Source organism: Danio rerio, chromosome 3, assembly GCF_049306965.1.
Source record: "Danio rerio strain Tuebingen ecotype United States chromosome 3, GRCz12tu, whole genome shotgun sequence".
Taxonomy (NCBI): domain Eukaryota; kingdom Metazoa; phylum Chordata; class Actinopteri; order Cypriniformes; family Danionidae; genus Danio; species Danio rerio.
Window position 1 is genome coordinate 4,032,726 of NC_133178.1, and position 11,492 is coordinate 4,044,217.

Consider the following 11,492-nt stretch of genomic DNA (forward strand, 5'->3'; position numbering starts at 1 on the left):
GAATAGTCAAAATGTTACAAGAATGAAGTTGAAATGTAACGAGAATAAGGTTAAAATGTTTCGAGAATAAAGTCAAAATTGTCCGAGAATAAAGTGTAAATGTTATGAGAACATAACAGAAGTCGAAGTGTTTTGATAATATAGTTGAAATGATACAAGAATAAAGTCAAAATGATATGAGAATAAAGTGGAAATATTGCAAGAATAAAGTTAAAAAGGTTACGAGAAAAAAATCTGAATGTTACAAGAATGAAATGGAAAATTACAAAAAATTATAAAAAATATTGCGAGAATAAAGTTGAAACAAGAATAAACGCATCAAATGAAAAGCCAGTTAGAATAAGGGGCGGGGCATGTCAGACACTAAAGAGCATTTGATTGGTCAGAAGATTTGATGAGAAACTTAAGCATGAGCTGACGTCAAAAATGATTGATTATTTAGGCAGAAGTGACAAACTAAAAGCTTTTATATGAGGTTTATATCTTCTAAATGTAAATTGTCACTGTTTTGTTCCAAACTAGCTTATAGTTATCCTTAAGACTAACATACAGAAACTAACTTTTAAAAATGTTATTTTAAGTCCACCGGACCTTTAAAACTAAAACTAAGACTTCAACACTAAAACTCACCTTTTCCTGCCCCTAACTTGATGACGAAGCGATTGGCCAGATCGGCTTCAGTGTATGAGGTCACTTTGGGAAAGCCGTTCTGATTGGCCCATTCCAGAAGGTCAGGGGTGTTGAGGAGATCAGAGGTCACAGTGCTGGTCATGGTGAGGTCAGACGCTGGACTTCTGTATGGCAGACTAACACTGTGGGACGACTGAAATAGATATATTTCTGTCAGTGAAATCAGCAAAGTGATTTTATTAAACACTTATTTAACTTCATTTTTCTCTGATATTGTAGTGTTTATTGTAAAAACATAAATTCTTTTCTGATCCAAATTTATTGTATTCACTGATGGTTCATGGGGTCAACAAAAGAATGGATTTTGTAACAAAATAATAATAATTTTTTTAATAAAAGAAATTTTACTTAATTAAATTAGGTTAATGTTTACTCATTTATTTGTACAACTTATAAGGGGATTTATGGTCATTTTTTTCCATTTATATACATAAAATCAATTAAAATGTAATTTTATAAATACATATAATTTGACTCTGCTCCTTAATGTTTTTACTCCACATTTGTGCAATATTTTGGGGACTTTTTTCAATGTATATAAACAAATAAAACTATGTGATTTTATAAATAAATTAATTTCCATATTATTTTACCCTGTTCATTAATGCTTTACTCCACATTTATGCAATTTATGAGGGGATTTGTGGTCATTTTTCTTTCGATTTATATATATATAATTAAATGTAACTTAAATTAATTTAATTAAATAAATAAATAAATAAATGATTACAAAAAAATTGTTTTTTTTTTTTAAAGACAGCTATTTTTATGTAATCTCTTCATAAGGGACCCACATTTCTAAATTGCATTCATGGGCAGAGTTGGGATAAAGCATTACAAGTAATTTGAGTTACACAATAATATTACTTTTGAAAAATTAAGTAACAATATTTGAGTTTCTTTTTCAAAAATGTAATGGGAGTTACCCTTTAGTTCATTAATTCACTTTTAAAAAATAAATTGCTTAATTAAAACGATCGTAGTCACGTTCAATCCTGGACTCAATGAGAGAATGCAGAAACAGATAGAACCCAAGATAGCAGAGTTGTACATTTCTGCGATAGAAATATTCTCTTCATTTTGAATACATGGAAGAAAAGGGAAAGAGGATTATCTGAATGGACAGGGATTTTACCTCACTAATAAGACAAGAAGTACAAAAGTAGCAAACGCATTGCTTTAAACTTTCATTAATCTGTATGTACGGCAGGTAGAGCTCTGGTGACAGGAAGTTCTCAGAAGATAACATTAACGTTTTAACGGTAAATGAAAGTTCTAAAAGGGATCAAGCCTCATCCAGGTCAGAAAAAGTAACGCAAAAGTAACCTAACACATTACTTACCATAAAAGGTAACTAAAAAAACGTGACTAGTTACTTTTTGGGGGGAGAGACTCAATATTCTATTGCATTACTTTCTAAAGTAACTTTCCCCAACACTGTTTATGGCGATAACATGGTTTAAGTGTAAGTAAATCAGTAAAGATAAATCCGTTCTTACATAGACCATGACGTGACCTTTGACCTGTGGTGCCACTAAAGCCCAGTTTACTGCTGTTGCACTGCTGAGGATCAGAACAACCCTGTGTAGAGCAGAAGAAGCCACTGGGGGCAGCAGAGAGACAGACACCTCCACCTGCAGAGAGCTGACACACACACACACACACACACACACACACACACACACACACACACACACATTTTTATTAAGAGTTTTCCCTGCTTTAGTGCATGTTAAGCACACTCTATACCAACAGGGGGCTTTTAAGTTCACTCCAAATGTGGAATTAAGTTTTTTTTTAAAGTAAATTGCATACAAGTCAATGCAAACATAAGAAAAGAAGTGGATTGCTGTCTCGTAGTGAGAACGATGTGGAATAAGCGATGCGTTTTCCACTAATTTTGCCTAATTCTCATCTTTGCTTTTGGTGTGAACCCAGCCATTTTGGCCAATCAGAAAGAAGTAAACAACTTGCACTCTGATGTCATGAGGTGAAAATTTGCTTGTAGTGTCCACACAACCGCAGTGTTACTCCACTGGAGTTTTGAAAAGTTTTCAATATTATTAGTAGAGAACTTACCCGCACAGGCTGGAGCCGGACGACCAGAGTCGGATGATGTGCACCTCACTATCTGTAGGCTCGTCTGTCGGTGTGCAGCCGTGGACCTCCTGATCCTGCAGCTCTGAGGCCTGATAGTTCTGGGACACAAACAAAGAGCGCAGACGACACTCGCTCGGCATGCTGGGATCTGGAAAACAGATGGATCAGAAGTTACAATATGATGAGTGTGATCGGAAATGAATCAGAAGAGAGATTAGGATGAGTGTGATCGGAAATGAATCAGGAGTGAAATTAGGATGAGTGTGATCAGGAGTGAATCAGGAGCGACATTAGGATAAGTGTGATCAGGAGTGAATCAGGAGCGACATTAGGATGAGTGTGATCAGAAAAAAATAAGGAGTGACATTATGACGAGTGTGATCAGAAATGAATTGGGAGCGACATTAGGATGAGTGTAATCTGGAGTGAATCAGGAGCGACATTAGGATAAGTGTGATCAGAAATAATTTAGGAGTGACATTATAATGAGTGTGATCAAAAATGAATCAGGAGTGACATTAGGATTAGTGTGATCAGAAATGAATCAGGAGTGACATTATGATTAGTGTGATCAGAAATGAATCAGGAGTGACATTATGATTAGTGTGATCAGAAATGAATCAGGAGTGACATTATGATTAGTGTGATCAGAAATGAATCAGGAGTGACATTATGATTAGTGTGATCAGAAATGAATCAGGAGTGACATTTGGATGAGTGTGATCAGAAATGAATCGAAAGTGACATTAGGATTAGTGTGATCAGACATTACTTAGGAGTGACATTAGCATGAGTGTGATCGGAATGGAAACAGGAGCGACATTAGCATGCGTTTAATCAGAAATTAATTAGGAGCGACATTAAAATGAGTGTGACCAGAAATGAAACAAATGTGACATTAGGATGAGTGCGTTCAGAATTGAAACATGAGTGACATCAGGATGAGTGTGATCAAAAAATAATCAGAAGCGACATTAGAATTAGTGTGATCAGAAATGAATCAGGAGCGACATTAGGATGAGTGTGATCAGAAATGAATCAGGAGTTACATTATGATGAGTGTGATCAGAATTGAAACAAGAGTGACATTAGAATGAGTGTGATCAGAAATGAATCAGGAGTGACATTTGGATGAGTGTGATCAGAAATAAAACAGGAGAGACATTAATATTAGCGTAATGAGAAAAGTATCAGGAGTGACTAGGATTAGTGTGATGAGAAATGAATCAGGAGTGACATTAGAAACAGTGTGATCAGAAATGAATCAGGAGTGACATTAGAAACAGTGTGATCAGAAATGAATCAGGAGTGACATTAGAAACAGTGTGATCAGAAATGAATCAGGAGTGACATTAGAAACAGTGTGATCAGAAATGAATCAGGAGTGACATTAGGTTGAGTGTGATCAAACATTAATCAGAAGCGACAGAATAGATAGAATTAGTGTGATGAGAAATGAATCAGGAGCAACATTAAAATTAGTGTGATCAGTAATGAATTAGGAGTGACATCAAGATAAGTGTGATCAGAAATGAATCAGGAGTGAGATTAGGATGAGTGTGATCCGGTGTGAATCAGGAGTGATGTTAGGATGAGTGTGATCAGGAGTAAATCAGGAGTGACATTAAAAACAGTGCAATCAGAAATGAATCAAGAGCGATATTAGCTTGAGTGTGATCCGAAATTAATCAGGAGTGACATTAGAAACAGTGTGATCAGAAATGAATCAGGAGTGACATTAGAATGAGTGTGATCAGGAGTGAATCAGGACTGACATTAGAAACTGATTTGAAATGAATCAGTAGTGACATTAGAATGAGTGTGATCAGAAAAGCTGTTCTTCAGGTTTGTGTATGCATGTGTGAGTGTGTGTGTCTCACCCTCTCCCAGGCGCAAGTAAATCCGGTTGGAGTGTGTGGTGTGTGTGAGGGAGGTGACGGTGGCGTGGCGCTGCAGAACCCAGCGCAGCAGCACTCGAGGCCGCCGCGGCAGAGATGGGACCTGCGTCACGCGGACAGACAGACTCGAAGACTCTGCCGTGGAGTTCACAGACAACTGGAACACACAATGAACAACTGAAATAAATGTTTTTCTCAGAAATCCCTCAATTTTATGAAAAAGTGAAAAGGTGGCCACTGCAATTGCTTGTTAAACATCTAAGTATCCAACAAACACAATGTTCTCCTAACGTTCCTTTTAGGTTAGTATAATGATCTAAAATCTGTAAGTAAAATTTGGGTAACCTGTAAAATAAATATTATACATGGAAAAAAAGTCTCATCACAAATATGTCTATAGAGTTTTTTTTTAGTTAGGTCTTTTGTCTTATTTATAGTCTTATTTATATCTAAAAATTTTAGACACGTAGAAAAATAGTCTTGTTTTCAAAAATAATGTCACACAATGAGCACCTGCACACTGGAAAGAGTCAAAAAAACATCTGTAACATCACACACACCTGCACCAGCACATTGATGTTGCTTGACAGTCCCTCATTTTCCAAAACCCAACGCACGGCCTGCTGAGAGCTGAGCACTAGAATGACGGGTCGTTTGATTGGTCGAGAGGGATTCAGGGGTCTCAACACCACTGTCACCTGCAGACAGATACAGCTGAAAGACGTGCGCACTATGACAAGTGAGTGCACGGATTCTTATATACCTGTCTGCTGGAGGCTCCGCCCACTGAGATAACATGTGTCTCTTTAGCTCCGCCCTCTCTGGATGCACAACCTGTTCCCGCCTCAAAACGCTCCAGCTGGGCCTGAACAGGGTGCAGCGCCGCCACTGGAGACACAGAGCACTGCAACTCCCTGCTGGACACTGACACACACACACACACACACACGCAGGTTTGCTTCACTATCTATATTGCGTAAACTTCCATTGTTTTTCTATCGGGTTAATGATAGTGTCTATGGCCTACACCTAGTCCTAACCTGAACCCTAAACTAACCCTCAAAGAAACAAGTGCTCATCATTAGGTACTAATACACACATATATATATATATATCCATTAGCAGTGTTCTGCGTGGGGTGTGACGGCAGTGAGAGCTTCATTTGCAGATCTGAGATGGGTGAAAGTTGGTGCGCTAAATAAGTGTGAGCTATGAGTGTGAGTACTAGTGTGTGTTTGTGTGTGTTTATATATATGTATAAATATATATATATATATATATATATATATATATATATATATATATATATATATATATATATATAAATATATATATATATATATATATATATGTTGTGTATATAAATATATATATATATATAAATATATATATATATATATATATATATATATATATATATATATATATTTATACATATATAAACACACACAAACACACACTAGTACTCACACTCATAGCTCACACTTATTTAGCGCACGAACTTTCACCTTCATGTATATATGTATATATATGTATAAATAAATAAATAAATATATATATATATATATATATATATATATATATATATATATATATATATATATATATATATATATATATATATATAAACACACACTCAAGAAATCTGCCTGGCTGCTGTATATTTTGTAAATTTGTATATTATGATGGTGTATTTTACCTGCAATTCCAAGCACCGTCAGCGGGAGGCAGAGGACAGCAGCAAGAATCTTCATTACGCACACGTTTACGAACTCAAGGTCCGACATACTAACAAGTAAAATGAGAAAGGAAAAAATTAAATAGGCAAAAACATTAAAGCCATGCCGGAAATTAAGTACTACACAAAAATTGGAAAAGTGTGTTAGTTAAAGTATGAACGGGAGTAGACATGGTACGATAACCATGTTTCAAGGTATACCAGGATTTGGCAAAGTCAAGGTTTTAAAACCGGCCAAATTTTCTGCTATACTGTTTCTAAGATGTGTGTAAAAAATATTAATATTAGGTTAATATTAGGTCTTGTTTGTTACGTAATTATAGTATTAATTATTAATTATAGTACTAATATTAGGTAGGTCATGACATCAGCTGACCAAAATTCAATGTCTAGTCAGCGTCTAAGGACAACGTTAATTTGACGTCCAATAATGACGTCAAATGATGTTGATATTTGGTGGATTTTAGGTTGTGTTCGAAAGTGACCAAAATCCTACGTCGAGCCAACATCTTAACCCAACGTCATATTGACATTAAATACTGGCATTTACTCATCAGGTATGGCAACCAAAATCCAACGTCTGATAGAAAGTCGAGCTGTCACATCATTAGATATTGATATTTGGTTGATTTTAGGTTGGATGTTGGACACTGACGTCAGCCTGATGTTGGGTTCTGATGTCAACTTGATTTTCAATTCCAAAAAAATTTAACGTCCCCTCGACGTTTAGGTACAACATCAATCTGACGTCATGTTGACATCCTGTGCCTGCTGGGATGTTTACTGTTCCAAAATATTTTGCAAATGTTTTTCAAAATAAAATATATTAAAGGGGAAAAAGTTTTTATATTTTACCCAGACATTTTTTTGGGATAGGACAGTGAAGATTTTTACAGAGCAGAGGAAGGGGAAGGATTGGCAAAGGACCTTGAACCGGGAATTGAACTCGGGTCGCCGTGAGCACCTTGGTACCATGTGTCGACGCACTAACCACTAGGCTATTGGCACCGACTTACCCAGACATTTTAAATGAATATATTTTAGAGTAGTAATCAATACCGTGAAACAGTAATATATTTATCCAAGGTTATCATCCTGTCAGATTCATATACCAAGCCATGCCGAAATGGGAGTGGTATGAATGGAACTCAGACGTACTACATCCGCCATTAGTCATTATCACATGACCTACACACATCATAGCGTAGCATTCATTGTATGCGCACTTCAGAATCCCGCTGGAATTAGTACAGTAGGTCATCCTGCTTGAATTCGGACATACTGCTTGGCTCGCATCTTTATAGTATGGTCAAAGTATGCCATTTCGGACACAGCCTAAGAATTTCTTTTTTTTTTTTTTTTTTTACTTTCTACAACAACTACTATGAGGGCTGCTGCTGCTACCATTTATTATTATCATTAATATATTTATTCATTTTCTTGTCGGCTTGGTCCCTTTATTAATCCGGGGTCGCCACAGCGGAATGAACCGCCAACTTATCCAGTAAGTTTTTACGCCGCGGATGCCCTTCAGCCGCAACACATCTCTGGGAATCATCCACACACACATTCACACACACACTCATACACTACGGACAATTTAGCCTACCAAATTAACCTGTACCGCATGTCTTTGGACTGTGGGGGAAACCGGAGCACCCGGAGGAAACCCACAGGAAGGCAGGGAGAACATGCAAACTCCACACAGAAACACCAACTGAGCTGAGGTTCGAACCAGCGACCTTCTTGCTGTGAGGCGACACAGTGTGTGAATGTGTGTGTGTGGATGTTTCCCAGAGATGGGTTGCGGCTAGAAGGGCATCCGCTGCGTAAAAACTTGCTGGATAAGTTGGCTGATTAATAAAGGGACTGAGCCGACAAGAAAATTAATTAATATTTTAGGGCCAGACAGAATCTGCTGACATCTTTTGCTATTTCTGCTGAGAATTTTTTTTAAAATCTGCGAATTATATGGAATGATTTTAGGAGTATCATGACTAAAAACCTAATTTATGAATAAATAATAATACATTTTAAACTTGAGTGAAACAATGAAAGATGCTTTCTCTTCTTTGGAATTGGCAGCAAGGAAAATGGGACTTGAGGTAAGTGAAAGCAAGACGAAGTATCTGACCAGACCCAACGATACAAGTGGGAAATGATATATTTGAAAAGGTCAATAAGTTCAATTATCTAGGATCAGTGATTACTACAAACAACGATCTAAATCAAGAAGTGGTACAGAGACTTGCCTCTGCAAATAAAAGCTATTACGGACTCATGAAGTACATGAAGAACCGTTCACTGCCTAGACAGACAAAGATAACCCGATATAAAGTCCTGATTCGCCCAGTCTTGGCCTATGGATCAGAAACATGGACAATGACAAAAGCCATAGAACAAAAGCTCTTAGTTTTTGAAAGAAAAATGTTGAGGAGAATATATGGCCCAATAAAAGACAATAATCAATGGAGGATACGTCACAACAATGAGCTTGCAGCCTTGCATAAGGAAATTGATATAGTTAAATATATCAGACTTTCGAGATTAAGGTGGGCAGGACACGTCATATGTATGGATCAAAATGCCATTCCAAAAAAAATCTTCAGCACTGACCCGGTAGGCAAAAGAAAAGTAGGAAGGCCTAAACCAAGATGGCGAGACTGCATTAGCAGTGACGCTAATGTTTTAGGAATAAGGAATTGGTGGGCAGTTGCCCGGGACAGAGAACATTGGCGGAAATTACTTGACGCAGCCAGGATCCAGTAATGGAATGTTGCGCTAAGGATGATGAAGACATTTTAAACTTTTATTTAATGTTTACAATGCAAAACCCATTAGATTCACTTATTTGATAAACAAAGCAAGTCTCTCATGTAATATATCTACTAAAACACAGAACATATAACTTTACAAACTGTATTGTACATAACTCATATAGACATTTTATTATCACTATTATTATATCACAATAATATCAGTGGAATTCATTTAAAAACTGAATAAGCACAAATTTACGCTCATTAACACAAGCCAATGCATAGACTCAATGAATCTGCGGATTTCAGCGTGCGCAGAGTCTATGTGGGCCTACATATTACATTTTACAACTGTAGAAGTTATAATACTACAATACACCACAGTTTACTGTAGTAAAAACTAAAGTATACCTATATTTGTTACAGTTCATCAGTTCACTATAGTTAATACTACAGCATGCTGCTGCATGCATTAAAAAGAGTTAAATAAATAAGTAAATATTCTAACACATACAGCATAATACCCTTTACACTTCACTTTAGTGTTTTTAATGTGGGCAGCTGATTTTTATTAGCTATATTACAAAAAAAACAAAAACAAATGCAGGCACAATAAAAACATTTAATAGCAATTCTATTCAGCAATATTTATTCAAGTTATATATAATAACGTCATGTATTTGACTATTATAATTTGCTCAAAATTCCAAGTACATTTTAATAAACAAATAAAACTGAAAACTATAATTAAAGATATAGTTCACCCCAAAAAAATGACAATTCTGTCATCATTTACTCTCCCTTGACCAAATCAAACAAAGGAAGATATTTAAACCTGTAAACATTGTCTTCCACAGTATTAGATTTTCCAACTATGTAAATGGTTACTGGTTTCAAACTAAATATCCTCTATTGTGTTCATGAGAGTAGGAAATGGTTCAAAACAAGTGACCGAAGTGACCAAAAATAAGCAAATGATGGATGAAAATATCTCTTTAAATCTTACTTTTTAATTTTGTGTCATAGTTTATTTGTGTTTTTATCGAATAATTAAATAATAAAATTATAGTTTCTTCCAAAACGAATTTTTTCAAAAAATAAATAAAACTGAAAACCACAATTAAACTAATAGTACACCCACAAAATACTGTCGCTTGACTTGCTTCAAACAATGTTAAGTTTGTTTTTTGTTGGAAAAAAGACAAGATATTTAGCAAAAAACCTTTAAGTATTGATTTCTGCATTATTTGTTTTTGCTATGGATGTCAATGGTTACAGGCTTCAAACAATACATCTTCTTTCGTTTCGTGTTCAACAGGAAAAAAACAGCACACACACATTGGTTTGAAACAAGAGTGACCAAATTGAGAAAATGATGATTAAAATATCTCTTTAAATCTCACTCTTTAACTTTAAATCGTACTTTATTTGTGTATTTTAAATATTAAAAAATAAAACCATAGTTCAGCCAAAAAACTCACCTGCAGCAAGCCTCAGTCCTGAAAGTCTTAAAAGATGCGCCGGTTTACATCCGAGACCCCCCGCAGCTGGAGGATGGAGCAGTCCAGCATAGGCCGACCAGTGTCTTCTGATCGGGTGAGAAAATTTTTGGGTCAGCTGATGTAGCGCGGAGGGGGGCGGGGCCGCGCGGTGGGAAGACGCGCGCTCTGCTGGAGGAGGGAACAGATTTCCCGCGCGCCAAACTGTCTGAGGGGAGAAGAGATTGAGATTCAACCGTCGAAAAACAAGATGATAACGGGAAAAGGCGATTATATTGCGGTGAGATTTTAAACATATTGTTTGTCTTTGTGTAAATAAGATAACTTAGGGAGCAAAAGGGAGAGAAAAACCTGCAAGATAATAACTTTTTTTCCCCTGTCAAAAAGTAGGCTACTTCATAAACACCGCCTGAACAGTTTAATGGATTAGTTCACTCCCAGAACAGACATTTTAATAATTTACTCGCCTCCTTGTCATCCTAGATGTTCATTTCTTGTTTTAGGCAAACAAGGGAAAACTGAAAAAGTGATTATATCCTGTGAAATTTTCAATAAATTGTGTGTCTTTGTGTTGATAAGTTAGAAACCAAAAGGAAGAGAAAACACTGCAAGATTTAAAGGATTAGTTGACCTCCAGAATGGACATTTCACAATAATTTACTGAGCTCCTTTGTCATCCCTGCTGAAAAATCCAGCTTAAACCAGCCTAGGCTGGTTGGCTGGTTTTAGCTGGTCGACCAGCCTGGTTTTAGAGGGGTTTTGGCCATTTCCAGGCTGGTTTCCAGCCATTTCCAGCCTGGTCCTAGCT

The 11,492-nt window shown here is 36.3% G+C and overlaps 1 protein-coding gene across 20 annotated transcripts in view; it reads right to left on the reverse strand.

The window, feature by feature from the left end:
- The window catches only part of engl (endoglin, like), a 48,777-nt gene extending 37,988 nt beyond the window's left edge, over positions 1 to 10,789 (reverse strand). For 11 of the 20 annotated variants that reach the window (XM_073943847.1, XM_073943845.1, XM_073943853.1 and 8 more), the window contains exons 1-8: positions 10,667 to 10,789; positions 6,388 to 6,476; positions 5,452 to 5,612; positions 5,249 to 5,386; positions 4,671 to 4,845; positions 2,770 to 2,938; positions 2,190 to 2,334; positions 631 to 823 (exon numbers count right to left, since the gene is read on the reverse strand). In XM_073943847.1, coding sequence (XP_073799948.1) covers positions 631 to 823; positions 2,190 to 2,334; positions 2,770 to 2,938; positions 4,671 to 4,845; positions 5,249 to 5,386; positions 5,452 to 5,612; positions 6,388 to 6,475 — 1,069 coding nt within the window. In that variant the 5' untranslated portion in view covers position 6,476; positions 10,667 to 10,789. The remainder of the gene's footprint in view (positions 1 to 630; positions 824 to 2,189; positions 2,335 to 2,769; positions 2,939 to 4,670; positions 4,846 to 5,248; positions 5,387 to 5,451; positions 5,613 to 6,387; positions 6,477 to 10,666) is intronic. The other 9 variants (XM_073943858.1, XM_073943859.1, XM_073943857.1 and 6 more) reach the window with 2 other exon arrangements.
- Positions 10,790 to 11,492: the final 703 nt, after the last annotated feature.